General features: G+C 35.2%; 1 protein-coding gene across 3 annotated transcripts in view; it reads left to right on the top strand.

Annotated features, from left to right (window-relative positions):
* LOC141961026 (adhesion G protein-coupled receptor A3-like) overlaps positions 1–20,969 on the top strand; it is a 290,616-nt gene that overhangs the window by 124,482 nt on the left and 145,165 nt on the right. For all 3 annotated transcript variants that reach the window (XM_074907510.1, XM_074907509.1, XM_074907508.1), the window contains exon 7: positions 10,368–10,581. In XM_074907510.1, coding sequence (XP_074763611.1) covers positions 10,368–10,581 — 214 coding nt within the window. The remainder of the gene's footprint in view (positions 1–10,367; positions 10,582–20,969) is intronic.

Below are 20,969 nucleotides of genomic sequence, written 5' to 3'. Positions count from 1 at the left end.
AGAACATTCAAGGCATTTTAAATCAATTAGAGTAATACCTTTGGGGAAAAAGGAGAATATTTTATTTTCTATGCTTCCTTTATGAAGTACTTTCTTTTTTTTTTTTTTTTTTCTTGACATAGACTCTTAAAACATAGTGTGTCTTTAAATGCTTTCTCGGCAGTGGTGGAATAGTGATATTTTACATGCTATATATGTTGAAATGTACTTCTAGTTTTACCTGATATACTTGCCCTTCATCCCCAGCAGAGCAAGTCTGTTTCCACTGTCTGGTAGTAAGAAGTCTGAAACACTTATGTACTTTTAAAATGCCAAAATTAGAAAAAATAGATTGATATTGGGAAGTTTTATCTTTGAAGACTTTTTCAACATTTAAATTTAAGCCTGAAATCAGCTAAATGCATTCAGCCTTATTCTGCATCAGCTTTTAAGAGTATTGTCAAATACTTTGTGCTAGGGATATTGGGTGAGAAATGAGATTTGAAGTTTCTTTTTTCATATGGTAACAAAAATTAAATACTTACATTGCCATTTGAGTCTTAAAATGACAATTTTGTTTATATGTACAAAGATTGTTCTTGAAAGTTTCCTTTCCCACATAAAATATATTTTAGTAATAAATACTGTCTCAGTTAACAATGAACATTTTTTCTTCATTTATTTCTCTTAGTGTACACAAAACATTTTTTTTGTCTCATTTGTTATTTACTTAAATTTAAGGATGGCCTTGACATCATTGTTGCAACCATTTTTTTTTTCTTCATTAACAAGTCATTCTTACTACATTAACACAATGTAAATATTGAACTGTGAGATTTTTTTCAATATGTGGTAACTGACTAAACTCAAATCTCAAGTACAAAGAATGATGGATTAATTATCCAGATTTAGATTCCATCCTGCAGTTTCTTGGCAGCCTACAGATAGCCTGCTGCATTCATGCAGAGCATCATTGTCTTCAAGAATATGTGGGATCAAGACTTAAACTCCAATCCTGCAGGGATTGCCTAATTGTATGAATAGGTCTAATTATATTGAAATAGGAATATTCACATTGGTAACCTTTCACATGATTAGGTTTTGCAAGGTATGGATATTGAGACAATTAGCTGTAGTTAAATCCTCTTTCAATTATTTATATTTTACAATGTTAGCAATTCAAGAGTTTCTCTAATATCAAAACATATGTAATAACAGAATGTCTATAAGTCAAATAATGTAACTGTACATTTTTGATCTTTCAAAGAAAGGTGTGGTAGATTCATTTTCTGTCAAGGCTAAGTGGCCATTTTGTATATCAAAATTAACAATAATGTAATGATGTTCTAACCTTTTGGCTTCAAATTCTAGATTTCTCATTCTAATATGATCAGTCTCAAACTGGGGAAAAAAATGAATATGCTGGCCTACATTTAGTATTAAACATTATTATCTAATTTCTTTAGTGGTAATTTAGATCACTGCTGCAAGATTTGGGGCACAAAATTAATAATATTTTAAATGGTTATTTGAGAAATTTAAAGGATGAAGTTTTACCACTATTTTCTTGCATCTATGCTCACACATGAAAATATAGTTCAACAGAACTTTTCATCCCTGAAATCTTGCTGACTGTGATGCTGAAAATGTAACCAATTTGTTTTTCTTACCATAGCTTACTCTTAAACTACATCAGAGGATTTTAATGTACAGTTGTGTCTTATTTTCTACATTTTATTTGCCTGCTTGTTCCAAAAACCATGCTAAATAACTGAAGGAGGGTTTAGCTAAGATGTAGTGAGGAGAATATCAGCAAAGTTAAGTCTCTTTAATCTTCAGAACCTGTGCCTTGGAGAATTGACTGGCCATCTCCAAAAGCTAGTTGCTATGAGCAAAGCAGTGGTAAGACAGCCAGCCTTGACTAAGGCCCATGGGGTATCATGGAAGATATATTCTTTATTCTTAACATAGTACAGTGTACATTGAAAGGGTTAAATTTTATACTGGTAATTTCTAGATAAAATTATATAAGATTCTTTAACCAAACCTATGTTAATATTGTCCAGTTAACAGCACTTATTAGTTTATTATAGTTAATCTTCATTGTTCTCATGGGAAAGTTCCTTGTAAAGCCTCCATCCTAACATTCACTGTTCTAATTAAGTGGAGTATAACATAGTGGTATTCCACATTTTTTATAGCACATTCTATCATATAGCACTTTCTTTATGTATAAAAATGGCTGTTGAGAGCTGCAGTTTCTGACACTGTCAACTGGCCTGAGAGGAGTTTGGAATGGAAAAATGTCATACAATGACTGGGACAAGTTCTTACTTCAACAGAACTGTCACTTGTCCAGCATCTTTTATGACTTTTACATTTCTTTTTTGTTTGGCATTCTTGCAGTCTGCTGGACTCTGGGCAATTAGAGGCAATCAGCTGCCACCCTTGGGACCTGCCTGCTGCTGTGTTTCCATGGTCTAAATGTGTAGTGATGATACGAAAATAAAAAGAAGGTGGCTAGTTGTGGTTAAGGTTTGGAAAGATGAGTGTTACCACTGCACTTCCCAGTTAAAGCTAATCAATATTTTTTGTAGAGCTAGGTGCCTTACCTTGCCACCACTCAGCCATTTTTATTAACTACAAGCTGTAATGAGTGTGCATAGCCATGAGCCTGCCAGCTTGATTGCCATAAGGATAATTTGAGTAATCAAAATTAGCTTTCTAGCAATGGCTTCTAACATTTTTGCCAGTGAAGAAGTTTGTGCTGACAAATTTTCTAATACCATAGCTGTCAATATGTCATGATCTTCAGGATTTGGCAAATAATGAAATGCTCCCCAGCTTCTAAAATAGGCTTCTGGGACAATCTGACAATAGTGGCAGCAGTTTTATTTGATAAGAAAGAAATCAGAGCTGAAAAAATGTTTTGCCCTTTCTTTTACATTTCTGCTAGATATGCCAATGCAAGATGGGAGCTTTATTTTGCCTGCATGCAGATAACATTTCTGAGTAATTGATTAACTGGACTGAAACCTTGAAATTCCTGTTGTGGAGATTTTCAAGTAACTGTTGCCATTTTACAAATTAATGTTATGATATTTGGCATTTATACTAAATGCTATTAAGTGAAACCTGCTACCTTTGTATTTTTCGGCCTCTGCTTTCCTACTAAGTAAATCACTGCTATCATTAGTAAATAAGAAAGTGTTTTTCCACTGCTCTATCACTTAAAATGGTTGTAATGGACACAGCATGCATCATTCCCTAGACCCAGTGCAAAAATAATAATAATTTACTTTCACTTGGGCTTATAAATCTGGGGGAAACTCCTGTAGGAAAAGACAGGTTAAATAACGTTGTCATGGCTGGACTTGTCATCCACCTGCTGAGTGCTGGCTGAAACTTGCATGATTTGGATTTGCTGAAAGTGACTAAATTTGAATTCTTCTTTTTCCAGCTCAGCCTTCTTTAGTTTCTACACAGGTATAACTTAGTTTAATTTAATAAATCTGAGAAGTTACGGAATTCAAGTGCTCCTCACTGAGGCCATCATCCAAAGCTTTGATTGTAGCTCTTAGCATAACTGCACTGAATTTAATCTTGTGTTTTGTAGATATAGAATATATTCATGAGGTTAGCTAACCTAGATAACTGAAGCACCAGTAGCATTGGACTGTGACAGTGTGGGCTTGCTGTACTTCTAACTCAGGATAAATCCTAGGATTGCTACTTATGTTCAGCTCCCTGCAGCAGTATCTACATTCTTATCTGTCCACTGACTCCGCTATGCCTGCTCATGAGACATACACCCTTTCTCTCTCTTTTTCTAAGCTTTGACAGCTTTACAGAAGTTTGAAGGAGTAAAATGCAATATAAAATTTGTAATTTGAAGTAAAACAGCATACATGCTGAAATCTTGCTCTTTGGTTACTAGCTACCATTTCAGTGTAGCACTTAGCATTACAAAATAAATATAAACCTGAGATTTAATTATGTGATGTTGTAAAAAAAATACATCAACTTTATGTTCCTGTCTGAAAAGCATGTATGACAGTGAAAGGTACTGAAAAAATAGTGTGGAATATGCTTTGCCCTGCCAGCATTATGAAGCTGGTGGAAATAATAAGCTATTATACAAACAGAAGCTCTGCTTTTTATGCAATGTCTGGCAGATGAATATCATAGAATCATGGAATCATAGAGTGGTTTGTGTTGGAAGGAACCTTATTGATCATATAGTTCCACCCTCCCTGCCATGGGCAGGGACACCTTCCACTAGACCAGGTTGCTCCAAGCCCCGTCCAACCTGGCCTTGAACACTGCCAGGGAGGGGGCAGCCACAGCCCCTCTGGGCAACCTGTGCCAGTGTCTCACCACCCTCACTGTAAAGAATGTCTTTTTTGTATCTGATCTAAATCTACCCTCTTCAGTTTATAACTGTTACCCTTTGTCCTGTCCCTACACTCCCTGATAAAGAGTCCCTCCCCATCTTTCCCGTAGCCCCCTTTAAGTACTGGAAGGACACTAAGGTCTCCCCAGAGCCTTCTCTTCTCCAGGCTGAACAGCCCCAACTCTCTCAGCCTGTCCTCGTAAGGGAGGAATATGATACAAAGCTTTCTTGTCCCAAGCCCAAAAGACTTTTTTTGATGTGTTTAATACATGTTGGCATCTGTATTTCCTTGATATTATGTTAAAATTGGAGCCAGGCAAAGCTTTTATTAAAACTGAAGCTTGGCTCCAGTTCTGTATTCATTCTTGACTTCCTTGGCATATGACACTGTCTGTGACCTTCTACACCAAACCTTTTGTTATTGTCAGCAAATTTTACAGTACAGAAACTGGAGTTGGTATACTGGCACCTTCCCTTCTTGGCAGAACTGGCCTTCAGAACAATTCAAATCACTCTCTTTTCTTCAATTCCATTCAGTAAATATCAACAGCTATAATTTGCTGTGTCAGCAATTTAAGGTTTTATTGAAAAACACAATAATGTTTTTCAATTTGTTTTTCCTCATTTTCATCTGTCCTTTTTATTGGACCAGTTCCTTTACTTTGTCCTTACTTCCAGCTTTCCCCTACTGTGCTTTCAATGCACATTTCTTTCCCACTGAGATTGTATACAAATATTAGAGCTCTAACTCACACTTCTGTCAGTGGGATGTGCCTCACTCTGTAGGCACGCTCAGTTCAAATAAAAAGCCCATTGGCAATACAATAAATCAAGTGATTAACAAGAAGCAAAATGCCAGCCTCTGGCTTTTTTCTGTCCCAAAAGCTTGTTCACTGTAGCAAACTGAATTTTCTACCAAGAGACAGAAGTCAATGGTGTATCCTGAGACATGAGGATACAATACTGCACTGATGTGTGGGCAGCCTGGAGAAACCTGTGGATTTTCCTATTTCTGACTGTGAAAAGCTGCCAGTATCAAACAAAGCTAGTTAATGAGGACCAGAAAATGTATAGCAGAAAACTGTGTTTATGGTAAACTGAACAGCAGAATGCACTGTGTAGTAACCAGGATTATGCACTTAGTAGCTATTTAGCTGTAGAGAGTTCTGCTGCCCAGGGTATAGGCTGTGCAACAGAAAATGTAACAAATGTGGCTGGAGGTAGGATGTACTTTCTTTTTTTTTTGATCAGGTCTCCAATACTTTGTGCTGGTCATGCTGGCCAATGACTAGCCAACTTTCTGTGGTGTTTAGACAAATCTATTGTGTGGGCCAGCTTTTGTGTTTTCTGGATGAAATGCAAATGTGTAAACAGTAGTGTCCATTCATTAGAAGTGCATGCATTCTAAATGTGATCATATTGTATTTAAAATGTGATTAAAATACAGGTAGAAATGCATTTTATGTTAGGTCTTTTACAAGCATTTGTATTCCATATATGTCCAGTGACAGCAGTATTTCCTTCACATTTTTCTCCTTTCCATCTTTTAAAACAGTAAACCAAAAAGATGGAAAGTTGAACTATCTTTAAAATCTCAAGAATTTAATTGTAAGTAAGAGACAGAAGGTATTTAATGTGTATGTATGTGTGTGAGATAAATTGTTTTATAAAGATACTAAGGGCATACGCATTGGAACATTTCCTTAGAGCTTCAGTGCACTTTGCTGGTTTTTAAGCTAATTGTTATTAAAATAATTTATATTTTCTTTTTCAACTTTATATACATCTTGGGGCACTACATGGATTAAAATGTGCAGGGATATACTTTCTGTGAGAAGGACTTTTAAGTGATATTCTAATTCAGTGGTCTTTGTGTAACCTGATTCCTCTTCCATATGTCCTCAGCATTCTAGTCTAAAGCTAATCTGAAATACAAGACTGGATCGCATAAAGACTCTGGCCTTCAGTCAACAAAACCTTTTTCTGCTGAGAAGTGAAAGATAAAGATGTAATTACTGTAATGATGGGTTAGACCTTTAGATTCATGCTGCAATCAGTGATTCCTGTGGTGCTCTGCTGCAATCATGGTTTAATGCTGACTAGAGGGACAAGACAGGTAAAGACTATAAAACACTCCAGCAGCCGTTGATCTAAGTGCCTATAGGAGAGTCACACCTCTCACTTGCAGATGGTGGTGCTGGCTCCAAACTCGAGGAAAGCAGAGTGGATTATCTTGGCAGGAGAATCTTGGAATATTTTTTGTATGTGTAAAAGTTAAGTAAATAAAATCTTAATTTAGTGCCTCCTCTCCCAAGATACAAAATAAACTTTAAATTATTCTTAATCTTATAAGCCCGATGTATCTGCCATACACACACACATGTATATATATGAGCATCAGCGATGATATATTTATTTGGTCTTTAGTAATCACATAATCAAAGAGAAAATTTCTGTTGTGTAGGGATATGCTTTCCAGAGCTGTTATATTTCAACTGCTGTCAAGCTGATGCAAAAATAATTCAAAATACTTTCAGAATTTCTTGCTTCTTACCTTATTTGCAAAGTCAAACTTGCAAATGTGTGTACAGCATTAGTAAATACTTTCATTTCTATTCTGTATTTGAAGGAATGTTGGATTCTGGATTTAAAATAAGTATTTCCATCTGATGCTGATGGAACTATACAATCATTTTATAGCCATTCGGGATAAAGGATATTGGCCCTAATCCTGAAACTCTGATTGATGCAATTAATCCTTACGTCTGTGAGCTGTGTCACTGAAGTCAGCTGGAACTTTTGCATGAGTAATAGTTGAAGAACCAGCCTCAGTCATTTAAATAATTATTATTATCCTTAGAAAACAACTGAAGATTAGCTCTGGTAATCATTTTTCTGTAGACATCACTGAGATTAAAAGCAGATGCTTTGCAGAAGTACTTAAGTGTACCTTCCGTGGACTGAAAATGTTATAATCCATAGAAATCTTGCCAGTTTCACTTTGAAAATGAGTTTGCAGCATTAGTTGTCAATTTTGCCAACCCAAACAGGTACATTCTCAAAGGGTTCAGTTGATTGGAAGGATATCCTAGCCCAGTGGTAAACCAGATACGTTTCATTCACTTTGCATCTTTGTTGGCACTTAGAGGGATTTGCAATGAAAAAGAAGCTAAGTACGTTGATATGACTGATGTCAACAAAAGGATCGTCTTCTCCTTTATTGATATGCTGCATTAAAAAAAGCTTCCATTTACTTCTGATCATTAATTGACAAAATCTGTACAGAGCACTTCATTCCCACTCTGTTTCTGGGTATGATGGTTCCCAAGACTGAGCAACAGAAGTGATAATGGGAGAGCCTTAGAGACCAGCTAAAAAGGCAGAGATAAATTCAAAGTGATAGTGTTACACTACATCCATATGCCAGGCAAGTTATTTAGCTTGACTTAAGAAATATTGATACTATAATTCGCACTCTTACTATTTCATAGCCTGGTGACACAATGTGTCACTCACTGTATGACCAAAAACATTTGTCAAGATACAATATTCTCAGTTAAAAATTACTGTATTCATGAGAAATACTTTCTTTCCTGTGAGTGGTATATATTGCTGTTGTATGTTTAATTTTTCTGGACTCCATTCTCATAATAATTCCATTAATTTATGGCTACATTTCCGTAACATAATGTTTCCTTATATTTCATAATTGACTTAGTAACGCAATACAACGATTGCAGCCTTTTGCAGAGGGAGGTTCTCTCCATCTCCTAGTAAAAACTAAATGACTGAGACCAAGCCTGCAACTATTATGAATGAGGTATTAATCTGATTTACTTTCTCTTCTTTTAGTTAGAAGTCAAAGATCATATAAACATACTAGGTATGTTCCGAGGAATTTTTAGTAACACATCCGTGTCCACAAATAATAGGCTCAACCAGAAGATGTATACAAGACGTATACCCCAGTATATCCAAGTAAGGAGGGATTTCTGAAGCCTGCCCTTTATAGTTGCAGCAGACTTACAACATTTCAGTAGATAATACCTAGCTTCTTAATCCTCTGTGTGCTTCTCCCAGACAGCAAGATCCCATATTCACTCATGTACAAATCCTGCTTATTATGCTGGCCAGCATTCTTTGTAAAAAAGTAGAAGTGATCCATCCCTCTCACAGTTTATTCAAAGCAGGTGATGAACATAGTATTTAACATTCAAATTACCCAATAGTATTGAAGGCCTCAAACTAGATTTATAAATGCAGCTTCTCACAATTTAAGTGTTCCAGAGGAGAAGACCAAACACTATTGGTTGTCCACAAATTTTAGCAATTGTAGAACCAGTGATTATGGCTTGCAATCTGGTTAGGCATGGTTAAATTAATCTGTATTTATTATGGGCAATGGAGGATTTTAAGGAGGAAGTTTAAGGAAGATAAAATGGTGAGCAGTGAAATGGGAATAAAAATGTTAGAGTACTTATCAGAAAAATAGATGTTTGAGATAGTTACTAGTGGTGCAAATGTGGAAGGGTGACCTTTCAACTGATAATCCTGTAAGCTGGATAGATATTAATGATGAGAGGCCTTTACATGAAAACAGAAGAAAAGTAAGGGAGATGATCTATCTTAAAAGTTCACTTTTCTCATCAAGATAGAGGATTTCCAAAATGCAAGACTAGACATTTGGTCTAAGATGAGATTGAAGTAGTGAAGTCATAAAGTCAATTGTTCGGGCATTGTATGCTGAGGTGCAAAGGTTGTATTTTGGAAACTGTTGTACAGGATGTTCATGGTAGTGTGTTCATCAATCACATCTGTGAGTCTCTAGTATTTTCATTACCATTAGAATTTTGTGCAATGACAACAAAGTATCAGAGGTAGTAGTTTTCTTCTCCTGTCTAAGAAGACTATATTAGGAAAAAAAAAAAAGTTTTTCTTTTATTCCTTACTATCCCACAGAAGATTATCTTCTTTATATAGATGCAGAGTCTCTCTTTCAATTACTTTTCCTAAAATGCTCCTTTTCAATGTTCTGTTACTGATTTAAAGAAATAGAATTAATCGCATAATGTATAGAAAATATTTTACAGAAGTTGTGTTAAGGTAGTTTGGGGTTATAGAAATAAAAATGGAAAAAAACAAATACTGTCTAGACTCAGTCTCTATAGAGACTGTAGGATTGAAGGATATAGCCTTCAATCACTGTCAACTGTATGAAATTAGCAGACTTTCAGCAGTGCCAAAAATGCATATGCCTTCCAAATTTACAATGATATGTATTTTTTAACTGTGCTTAGGCATTTGAGTGTGTAATTGTTGCAGCTGCTTTTAGTAATATTCTGCTCTAGAATATCCAATATTCCTGTTATTGGGTTATTTCTTGGGGAAAGACAGGAGAGAGAAAATTCATTTTAAAATGATGGTAAAATGTAAATAATTATTAAAATATTAAATTATGTGAAATGTAAATGAATGAATATAATTATGTTGACTGGACATCTAGAGAGTAAATACGACTTGTGGAAGAGGTAGAAGGAACAGGGAAATGAAAAATCATAGGGACAGTTGAACTTCAGGGAAAAGTTTAACTTTTGTTATTAGCCTTATTATTGGAAGACGGATATTTTTTTGTATACCTCTGTAGTAAAGCATCCTGCACTGAGAAGGAGGCTGGTCTGGAGCATCTCAGATGTTCCCTTCCAACTTCAAACGTTCTGTGAACTATTCTGTGAAACCCATTTTCTGTAGATACTCTAGTAATCCTGTAGCTATCTGGGCTCACACCAATGAAAGAAATGTGATCTCTAAAACTGACCACATGATCAGACTTAAGTGGATACTTTGTGTGCAAGTCTTTTATATCAGTGCTTTAAATGTGAAGATCTAGGAAGCTAGAATTGTGTACAGTTAGTTCACTTTACAATATTTATGAGAGAGTAATTAATTGTGACCTTTCTTTTTCCTTTTGTCTTGTTTTGTTTTGTTTTCCCTGCAGCTGGGCCTCTGGAACTTCCTCTTTTTGAGCTGATCCCATCACAAAGACAAGTGGTTTTTCATGGAGACCGCTTGCCATTTCAGTGTACTGCAACATACATTGACAGTACCACCCAAGTACATTGGTACCATGCTGGTCGCCTGATTGAAACAGATGAAGAGAGTGGTGTATTTGTGGAGGACAGTATCATTCATGACTGCTGCTTAATTACACGGTAATGTATACCCCTTGTAATAGTCAGATTTGTAGGCAAGGTAAACAGATTCAACACTTGCAATAAGCCTTTTTAAAACATGCATCAGGAGTTTTGTTTGAAACAATTCAGTTGCATGCTTGAATCTGAACACACACAGGTAAACATTTTTCATGGCTATGAATGGCCTTCGTTCCAAATCATATTTCTTGTGTCTGAGGATCCAGATTTAAGCAACTAGGGGTTTGAAACATAAAAACCAGTTTCTTATGCAGTAAACCATGAGAAGAAACTACACCTAGAATCGCTTCAGTAGCATATGGGTGTGACTTAACAGCCAGAGTGCTAATTCCTGACACCATCTGGAAGTTTGTATTGTGATCTACCTGTGAAGAACTATCAGTTTAAAAGGCTTGAATTAATTTCTGTAGGTTCTGATATACCAGATCCTATATTAGTTAGTTAGGTAATCCCATATTTGTTTCTTATTAAAATATTTCTCAGCTTCCTATGGCTTTTACAATCTGTGTGCCTCTGTGTGCTTGAGAGAGACTGATGTGAAAAAGGCAAGAGGAATGAAGCTACTTCTATAAAAGAAGTAACAACTAGTATTTGGCAGTGACCATATCATTCCAGTTTTGCTTCAGTTTTCCCTTTTAAATATTATTTAATAAATTATTATAAATTTCTGTGTTTATTTTTGGTTTTCATCATAGAGTATTGGCTTTTCACTAAAAGCTGCCAAGCTGTTGCACGCATCCTTTTGTCCTCTGCCAATTTCCATCATTGATCAAAAAGAGGCTGATTCTGTGTCTATGTTCTGCCTTTCTCTTTGCAGAAGATGGAGTGAAAATAGCTATGCTAATTACCTCTGGATCATCATTAACATCTTTTCACTCAACCAGTTTCTATTAATATAATTGACCTGAAATGCTTCTTGAACTATAAAATGAAAGTTATGGAGTCAAATTAATTCCTCTCCACTGGGGTCTTTTGGCTTTATTGATTTTAATTTCGTCTACTCAATGATTATTTGACCCCTTTTGGAGTCCTATAGATCTAGAGGCATAGATCTGACCTATTCTCATGGCTACTGGCTTTCTTCTGATACTGATGTGTATGGCTATAGTGGATAATGAAAAAGGCTATTAGACCAATTAGTATGGTAATGCCAAGTGCACGAGCTATTATATAACTGCCAAGTCACTTAAATTAAAGCATGTTCTTCTTATTTCCATGATATCAGAATTAAAAGACATGCAGTTAACTACCTCATTACATTTTTCAACTGAATTATATTTTGCACTATATAAGCAATTTGTAGAGCATAGTAATAAACTGAAATAAATTGTCTAAAAATGTTAACATTTTCAAAATACCTGTCCTTTTTAAAAAGGTAGTTTAGAAGTAGCTTGACTGAATTTTACCTTATATTGCTTAATTTTTGCGAGACTATAAAATAAAAATCATTGTCTGCCATAGCAATATTTTGGTAAGGATGGTTGATCTGCTACCTACCTCATTTACTGTGCCATTAAATAGGTGACCTTGATGCTCATGTTGCAGTATGTACTGGGACCAGGTATTCAGAAAGAATAGTCTCTAAATATGTGATTATATTTGCTATTATAGGCTGGAAAAATACTTTGATTTGTCCAAGTTATGCGATACAGACTGTCAGAATCAGACAAAATATTTTTTGAATTAAAATCTTTAAACAGTTATTTAAAGGCATCCAACATTTTAATTGCTTATTTATTTGAACTATATGTTTCACTTCACAATATAGTAGGGCATCAACACTGCGTTTACTGTACTGCATAGTCCTTATCAGTCCAAAATGCTCGTCCACAAGCAGACATGCTTCTGCTTTGATCAAGGTGCTGACCAAAAATAACTTAATAAAGGTATGAGGGACCTATACTTTTGAAAGTGGCTTTAAAAACCATATTATTTTGAAGTCAATTTTTTAAAATATAAATTATTGAGATGTATTGTCTCTTTATGTTGCAAATGAGAAAACATTGGCCTAGTTATCATTGTAAAAACTCTTCAGCATGTCTTAATTTTAATCCCATCATCATGACCATGTATACTATAAATCCATTTATATAATTATTATTACATGTTAAAACAATATGTAATAACATGCTCATTACATGTTGCAATAGTATGTATTAATTGGTTATTACACACTAATCTGTGGTAGTTCTGAAGGCTAAATCACAGTTGTATGAAGCACTGTGAAACATCAGAAAGACTATGCCTCCTTGAGGTTATCTTAAGTATAGGATTTGGAGTAAAAATAAAGGTGATTTAAAATCTGTTCTTACACTGTCATATTTTGCCTTCCTATACCTACTCTTTGCAGCAAATATGCATTGTCTGTGGCTTTCTGTGACTGAACTAAAGGACAGTCTTTGACTTGTGCTGCTTAGCGAATTAAAGGTTTCTGATGCTAGCTTTGAACAAAGAGGTGTATTCCGGTCCCAAAAGCTGCTTATTCAAACATTTTTAGATGGTTATTTTATTGGGTAGTTCCAGATATTTCTGGACGTGGATTTACAACACAAATATCATACTAAACCCTTCTGTTTTATTAACTGGCACAGTAGAAGGATAAAATATCCAAATGTGTATTTTTTGTCTCTTATGATAAAGCAGAATAAACTAAACTAAATGTTTTTGTTACAATAATTAAACTAGTTTTGAACTGTATTCCGGCCTGTGACATTTTTCTTGGCAAAGAGTATTCCCTTATAGGAGATCTCAAGAAGGTGTTTTCAATTCTGCTGCTAGCTCACATTTATCATTTCTTGCCAATGATAATAATATTTGATTTTGCCTATGTGGAATTTTCTGTCATTATGCCTGTGTATAAATGTCATAGTCATACATGAAAATGTAAATGTGATGTGGAACTAATTTCCTATCATCTGTGAATGGATCTAGCTGAAATTGTTACTTGTGTTTCCATGAAGACAGCCTAATTTCAGAAGCCTGGAATGTTTGATTATCAGTTTGATCACAATAAGTGGCAATGAAGCAATCCATATCCCTGAAGCTGCACAGAAGGCAGATTATGTATGATTCTCTGCAGCACAGCACCTTTCCCAGCTTCCCCACTGTTCCCTTTCAGTGTTGGGAGAGGCTAGCAGGACAGCTATTAGAATATTAAACTAAAAAAGGAAAATACTTTCATTTTATGAACAAAGCAACTCCACAGTAGTAGAGAGATTGTAATCTTCAGGAAGTTTCTTATTTACCACAGACTATAGTAACAATTTTAAAGTCTTTTTAGTTCTATCCTGCAAATACTTGTGTAGAGTGTTTAACGGTGCTTACACCTCTGACAGCTGTAATGGCTGCTCTGGGACCGTTACAGTTCACAAGTGCTCCTTCTGAACACATTAAAATGTGCAGAAAGTTAAGAAGCCATAAAAAGGAGTGCTACAATTGGAGACACTAACATGCTCTCAGCTAAACTTAGGATAGCAGGTGCTAGTATCAGAAGTGTTTTTCACATGTAATTTTTGTTAAGTTACGTAGATAGATTTGCAACTGGAAATACAGACTATTAGGTCTCAACTGTGATCCTGCAGAAATAGTGTTTTTCTCTTAAATTCTGTCTTAAGCGTTTCAGTCTTCCAAATATGGCTGCTAAATACAGGCTTGGGTTTTTAAATTTTTTTTTTGAAAAAGAGGTAAGATTAAGAATCTGGGCTTTTTTTAAAACATCTAGTGCTTCCTTACATTTTGACAGCAGTCAATGACAGTATGGGGTTGTCAAAGTAAATAATGAAAGAAGTAGTAATGTTTGAGATAAGAGAATATGGAACTACAGCTAATCCTTTAGGTGTAACAAGGATAAGGTCAATAGTAAGAAAACTGATTTTAAGATTTACACATAAAATATATATATTAATTTCTGAAAGCTGCTTTTAGGGGTCTATGATTATGTGAAAATCTCCAAAACTTCCATCTGCAACTTCCGTCTTCAAATCATGATCAACTTGTACTGTTAATAGTGAAGAAACTAAGAAAAAAAGAAAAAGAAATGAAATGTGGATTAAAAATTTTCATCATACTTTCTGTAATCTAAAGGGGGGTTTGAGTCCAATTAATAATTTTGAAGTGTTTTAAATGATCTGCAGCTATTAGTAAAGAATTTAGAATTTGGCTGAAACAATTTCACTAAAAGAATAAGGATTGTTTAAGATTATTGAAATAAAATTGATTCCAGGAGTAGACAGGTGGTATCATGACGAGTTTGAGATCCAGACAGACATTCTGTGTAAGAAAGAACAAAACACTTCCAGAACTGGGAGAAAGGCAGAAATTCTATTTGTTTTTTTGTTGTTTTTATTTTTTGTGGAAGGCGTCCAAATGACCCCTGAACTCTCTTAACAGTTTGTGTCAGGAATACATCTGGAAAAGATATGAAGCAAGCGGTAGCAGTTTGCACTGATACTAGGTTAAGAACAGTCTGAAAATGGTGTATCACTGATGAGTGTGTTGCTAGGTTGCATATACAATTGGAAGTTCAGATATGTGCCAAGTCATGGCAAAATATTGAAGATTCATTCCACAAAAGATTATCAAACATACATGTTAGAACAATTCCAAAGATTCTGATTCAGAAATGCAGATATTTTATAATAATTTTGTGTCCTCCTGTCATGAGCAATTGGACATGAGCAGATGAGGATCATGCTGAGAAGCCAAGGGAAAGCAGAAATTGTTTAGTGCTGGTATTTTGTTGATTCACCTAATTGACTCTGACCCTTTGCTGTCAAGCAGCTAGGAAAGAAATGAAGCAAAATAATAATTTAAATAGTAAGTCAATGTTTCTGTATTGTTTTGAGATTACTTTAAACCCTGTAGTCAGTGGTCTACAGCTTACTTCAAGCACTGTAGGCAGCAAAGGAGTAGTGACAGATGCATCTTTACCAGAAACATTCTCATATATCAGACAGGAAGATAATATTTAAAATTATTGCAGAATATTATGAAATGCACAGGCTAAGGGTTTCATTATCTGAGTTTAAGATAATCATGTGAATTAATTTGGAAGAATAAATTTAGGCCTTTTCTCTAAAAGTCTTTCAATTATCTGAATAAAACTCAATGACAGTTTTACTACTAATCAGTTTGGGGAATAATTTAAAATATAACCTGTGGAAAAATATACTAATACTATGAAAAGGAAAAGTAGCAATGACAATACCCTCTACCATTAAAAGAATAGACTATTATGCAAGAATTGTGCTGTGCCATAAAAACTGTAGGCTTAATTTGTGTTGTGCTTATTGAAATAAGATTGAGAAATAGATATTTTCACAGAAAATATACCTATTTTTAACTGATAGAAGAAAAAATCCCTAGAAAGACAGTGTCAGAGCTGTAAAAAAAATTTGGAGTCCTTCCCAAAGAACTTTAAGAGTATCCTTTTTTTAATGTTGAGACCAGATTAAGAAGACGCCTTGCACAAAATTTAGACCTCTCACTTCCATCTCTGCTTATTTCCTGCAGCTGTGTAGAGGTCCATCCAGCCACACCACTGAAATTAAATGTTAAGCTCATTATTAAGAACAAAATTTTGCACTTTCTCCCCCCTCACAGAGGGGAATCAATAGAGTTTTGCTTCAACTTTTTAGAGCTAGAATGATTTTAATGCGTTCCTTCAAACATCTGCTGCTATACAGCTGAGGAGATGCTGCACTGCAGCAGCAGTTTGGAGTGAACATCTCAGGACTGACTTCTTTTAAATTACTTTTCCTGTCAACACCATAGTAGGGTATAATTATACATTTTTCTCTCAGTCTAGGCAGTAGTTTGTAACCCTGTGCATCAGCTGTAATTATGAGAGCAATTCTGACTTATGTCCAGACTGATGTACTCCTCCTAATAGGTCAGTCACCCCAGATACTGGTGAAACAAACCATTTCTTTAAAGCAAAACATGTTAAAAATATTAAAACAAATAACTGAACTACTTTTTATTTTTCATGTACTTCAATCTATTCAACACAGAGAATGTGTTGTAGGACATATTCCTTATGGACATAAAAAAAGCTTCTTTACTCCACTGCACTGGAATTCCATAAAAATAGGTCCCAGCCCCTCCCCTTATTTCTCCCTTCAGGATAAATGAACCCTATTTTTAATTGTTTATGGTATTTTGATTGGATGACTTCTGCCTATCACAAAATAAAGTTTACACTGTTGAAGATATACTATATAGTGGAGAAAGAATAGAGATAGTTCTTGAAGTTCTTATTTAGGAATCTGCTATGTTTTACCTCATTTTTAGATCTTCCCAAATGTCTTGCAGGTCAGTATTCTATCCCGAACATACAATTACTCTATCCCATGAAGTATTCATTAAATAGTTAATTGCTGCATTTGTACCATGACCACTGACTAGGGAGAGTGGGAGATTCTGTCAAATTAGTGTTCATTTGATAAATAATTTGAAATTATAAAAATAGTGTAGTTGGGGGGGGGGGGGGCGGGAATTGTGTGTTCTTTGGGTTTTTTGTGTAGGGTTTTGTTGGGGTATTTTTCTGCTCACCCCAATGGCACATAATTAGATAATAAAGAATTGCCATAAGTAGGTTAACACTTCTCAATTGTCTGGGAAATACTTTACTTTAAAAGCTTTTTATGCAATTTTGGCTATTGGAACAATTGTCATAGTGTTATTTTTGTCTAAGAACCTCTGATAGTGTACAGATTACAGGAGTTATGCTAACGAAATAAACTTCTTCTGAATGTAACATTGCAGCCTATAGACTACTTGAGGGCAGATGAAAGGCATACAGCAGGTGTAGCACCATTTCCCCAGAAGACCGCAGTCATATACATCCTGCCGTCAAGCAGTTTGCCAGTAGAACAAACTTAATAACAACATGCACATTTGAGCATCCCTACACCTTTCACCAACTGACAAAGCAGCTCGATGACAGAAGCTGATTCATGAAGTACTTTAAATAAGACCCAGCTCAGGTGTACTCTCTTCAGATAGCTTTATAGCACTGGGCCATCACAGACCTGCCAGCTGTCTGAAGGTTTCTCCAGCAAGAGAAAGCTTTGAGTGCTCTAGAGCTTCCCACGTTATGTTCTCAGCTAGGTAGAATGGCATGTGTTGACTCTAGGACTGTGGGAGTATGAAGACGAATGCAAACATCTTTAAGCACACCCTTCAATGCAGCACAGTAGCTGGTAGTCTGCCTCTACCTGAGAAGTTCAGTGAGAGAGCAAAGGATGATACAACAAACCGAACCGGTTGTGCTCAATTTTAAGAAACAAATTGATGACATAAAAATGTTAGGTCACAGGTTCTTTGACATCCACCTATAAAACCCACATTTTTCTGTTGAGCAGATGTTTGCATAACAAATGGATAATGTTAGCCTGTGACAATATTTTTTAACATTTCCATTTTAGTCAAGGTAATTTGAGCAATACAAAGGAAATAAAGCGAGATGGTTTACTAACTGTGACAGGTCTTTTCTCCCATTTTGGAAGTAGGTTGGGGTTTTTTCTGTCAATATATATCATTAAAATTATGTCCTTTCCGTTAGCATCTCTGAAGTTAAATCCAACTGTTGTCCTGGCATACGCATGTAAACAAATTAACTGATAGATAATTGATAGTAAATGTATGTTATGGCACATTACATTTCTTGGGTAGCTACAGATGGCATTAAATGATGTTATCCTTTGGTTTTATATTCAATCAGAAGAACCAGAAAATAATGTGTATTGAATTTCCTATGTGTATGACAGATTGATTCCACCTGAAAATATTTGCTAGTCATCTAGCATAAAATGAGTACCGACTTTAATCTTCCTTTTCTCTTGATGTTGCCTGGACACAAGCTTTCTTTAAAGGCCATCAGCCTTGTAAAGCTGTTTCTTTCATGGATAAATAAGTAATTTTGTCAGAGAGATCAGACTAGCAATTTAAGTTCAGTTAAAGTGCCTAGATTTACACATTCTCTCTTTATTTTCCATGTTTTAACCTTATATCCCCTGTGAAAGGCTGTATTCCAAGCAGGAGTATACTCTGGAGACTAACACTCATTTTTAAAATTCTGTGTTAGTATTAATAATTTAAGGTGGTATGGGTTGGATGCAGGTTATGCAGGCCTTCTGCCTGAACTGTAGAAAAGCATTCACTTTTTATCTGTCTGAAGAAGAATATGAGGAAACCTAAATGTTATCTGTGTTTAAGTAATTATTTTTTATTTTTCTTCAGAAAGAGTAGCTGGTTCTTCCCAAGTCTTAAAGGAACTGAAGTCAGACTTTAAAATGTTTCTTGTGGAAAGCCAATCAAAATATGGTGTTAAAGTCTCCTCTATATTCGTTATTCTGTTTCCTGGCATGCAAATGATTGCTGGGGCATACAGTAAATGTCACTAAGGTATTACTTCAGGACATGGTTGAATAATTTGAATAATGAGACCTACATCTGATTGTCTAATTAGTTATGCATAGCTGTAGCAATGCAAAACTATGCCTCAAATAGAAATCTATTGTCATAGGTTACTTGATTACATGAGTATGGCTTCCGCCTGTATTATGGTTCCTCTCTTTGTAATGACAAATGTCACAGGCTTCTATTGAATATTATAACAACTTTTACATAAATTGCATCAGCTGTACATTTTAATTAATTTTTCAATATGTCAGTCATCACATTTGAAAAAGGAATCCAACCATGTATGAAATCTCCCAGTGCAAAAAAGAAACATGTATATATTCTGAAGGTCAGTGAGAAGGCCACTAGTAAATTTAAAAAGAAAACTTAAGAAAAATTTACTAGTCATATTTTTGTTCTTATCAGGCAGCAGTCTTCATATTCAGTTTGTCTTGACAGCATCTCATGAATGTCTGACTTTCTTTTATGTCTTGGTTTGTCAAAAATTTCCATAGAAGTAGTGGCTACCACACCCCTGAGGAGTGGGATATGATTACTAATGTAGAGGGAGTAGGAACTCTCTCTGACTCATACTCTATCCTTAGGAAAGTTGCACAGTAGAGGCAAGATCTTTTCATTTGTGACCTGACATTTATTAGCTTCTGTGACATAGGATAATCAAGGAAATTATACGGCCAAAGGTGCTGTCCTCTCTTAATTCTGTTGAGCTTTTGTCAAACTCCTAAACCAGAGAGTTCTGCCATGTTCTCAGGTCACAGGAGAGCTCTTGACTTTTATTGAGACTTGTTGCCATGGCCAAGAGATCAAGGATGCCTTTCTACTAAGAGTAAAAAAAACAATGGAACTTTTGGGTGTGCTATTGTAACAGTGCCAAGGCTTAAAATACGTAACTGGCCTACTAGAAAGCTACATGAAGAGGTCTAGAATTCTATACAGGTCCACCCTTTCCTTTTGGTCTGCCAGGACTGTGAAGTTGCCAAGGATTGTAAGTGCAGAAAATGTTAAAGAATCAAGTTGACTGCTCTTTTTGAGAATTAAAAAAACTGTTGTTTTTTTTTTAATCCAGTCTCCCAAATTCTCCAGGGGTATAAGATCAATTTATCATTTGTCATATCCAGATGGTAAGTAAATGAACAGTTCCACCATTGGGCTTGCTATCCAAAATATTCCTAGAGGAATATAAATTAATGCATCATTTACAGTGGCCAGATGGCATTTCAGAAGACAATTCCATGTTCTAGTCATTATACAGCTTCTTCTATATTGCATAAACCTATTCTGGTTTATTTTGGTTCACCAGGGCCACAGAAGATTAGAAATGTGAATGTGAGGATTTACTAATCATTTTAGAGAACTTGAACCAGTGTTCAAGTATTGTGTTTTTACCAGAAACAACACTGATGTACCAGTAAATATTTGTCTGGGAAACTGGGATACTTCATCTAATGACAGGAGATCTCTTTAGCGGTGGATAAATTTGCATTGGAACACATTTCAGCAATTTAAATAAATGGAAAATGTACCCTTTTTTTTTTTTTGGTATTTATTTATCTTCATATTGATTACCTGTAAAGCTGATAATATGCTCAAGTATTGTATTTACCTAAAATCACGATGGTTCCCAGTTTCATCAAATTTTTATTGTTAACAATGATACAGAGATTTTATAGGAAATATATCAAAAGATCAGCAATCAGAACATCTATCATACATTCTGTTCACTTGGGAAGTCTCTGGGTCTTGATGCCACAGGTGAATATTTATGCTGCCTATTGTTTCATTGAAAAAGAGCTTTTATGGATAATTGCTTTTATAAACTCTAGGAATATATTCCTTTTCAGCTGTCTATAAAGATGATGTGAGATTGTTGTGACATTTGAAATACAAGATTTAATTAAGAAATTGTTATCAACTGGCTAATTTCACTTAGGTATTTCAACCTGGATGTAGAAAGATGAATTAAG

Source organism: Athene noctua, chromosome 5 (genome assembly GCF_965140245.1).
Source record: "Athene noctua chromosome 5, bAthNoc1.hap1.1, whole genome shotgun sequence".
Classification (NCBI taxonomy): domain Eukaryota; kingdom Metazoa; phylum Chordata; class Aves; order Strigiformes; family Strigidae; genus Athene; species Athene noctua.
This window is presented reverse-complemented; position numbering and strand designations above follow the sequence as displayed.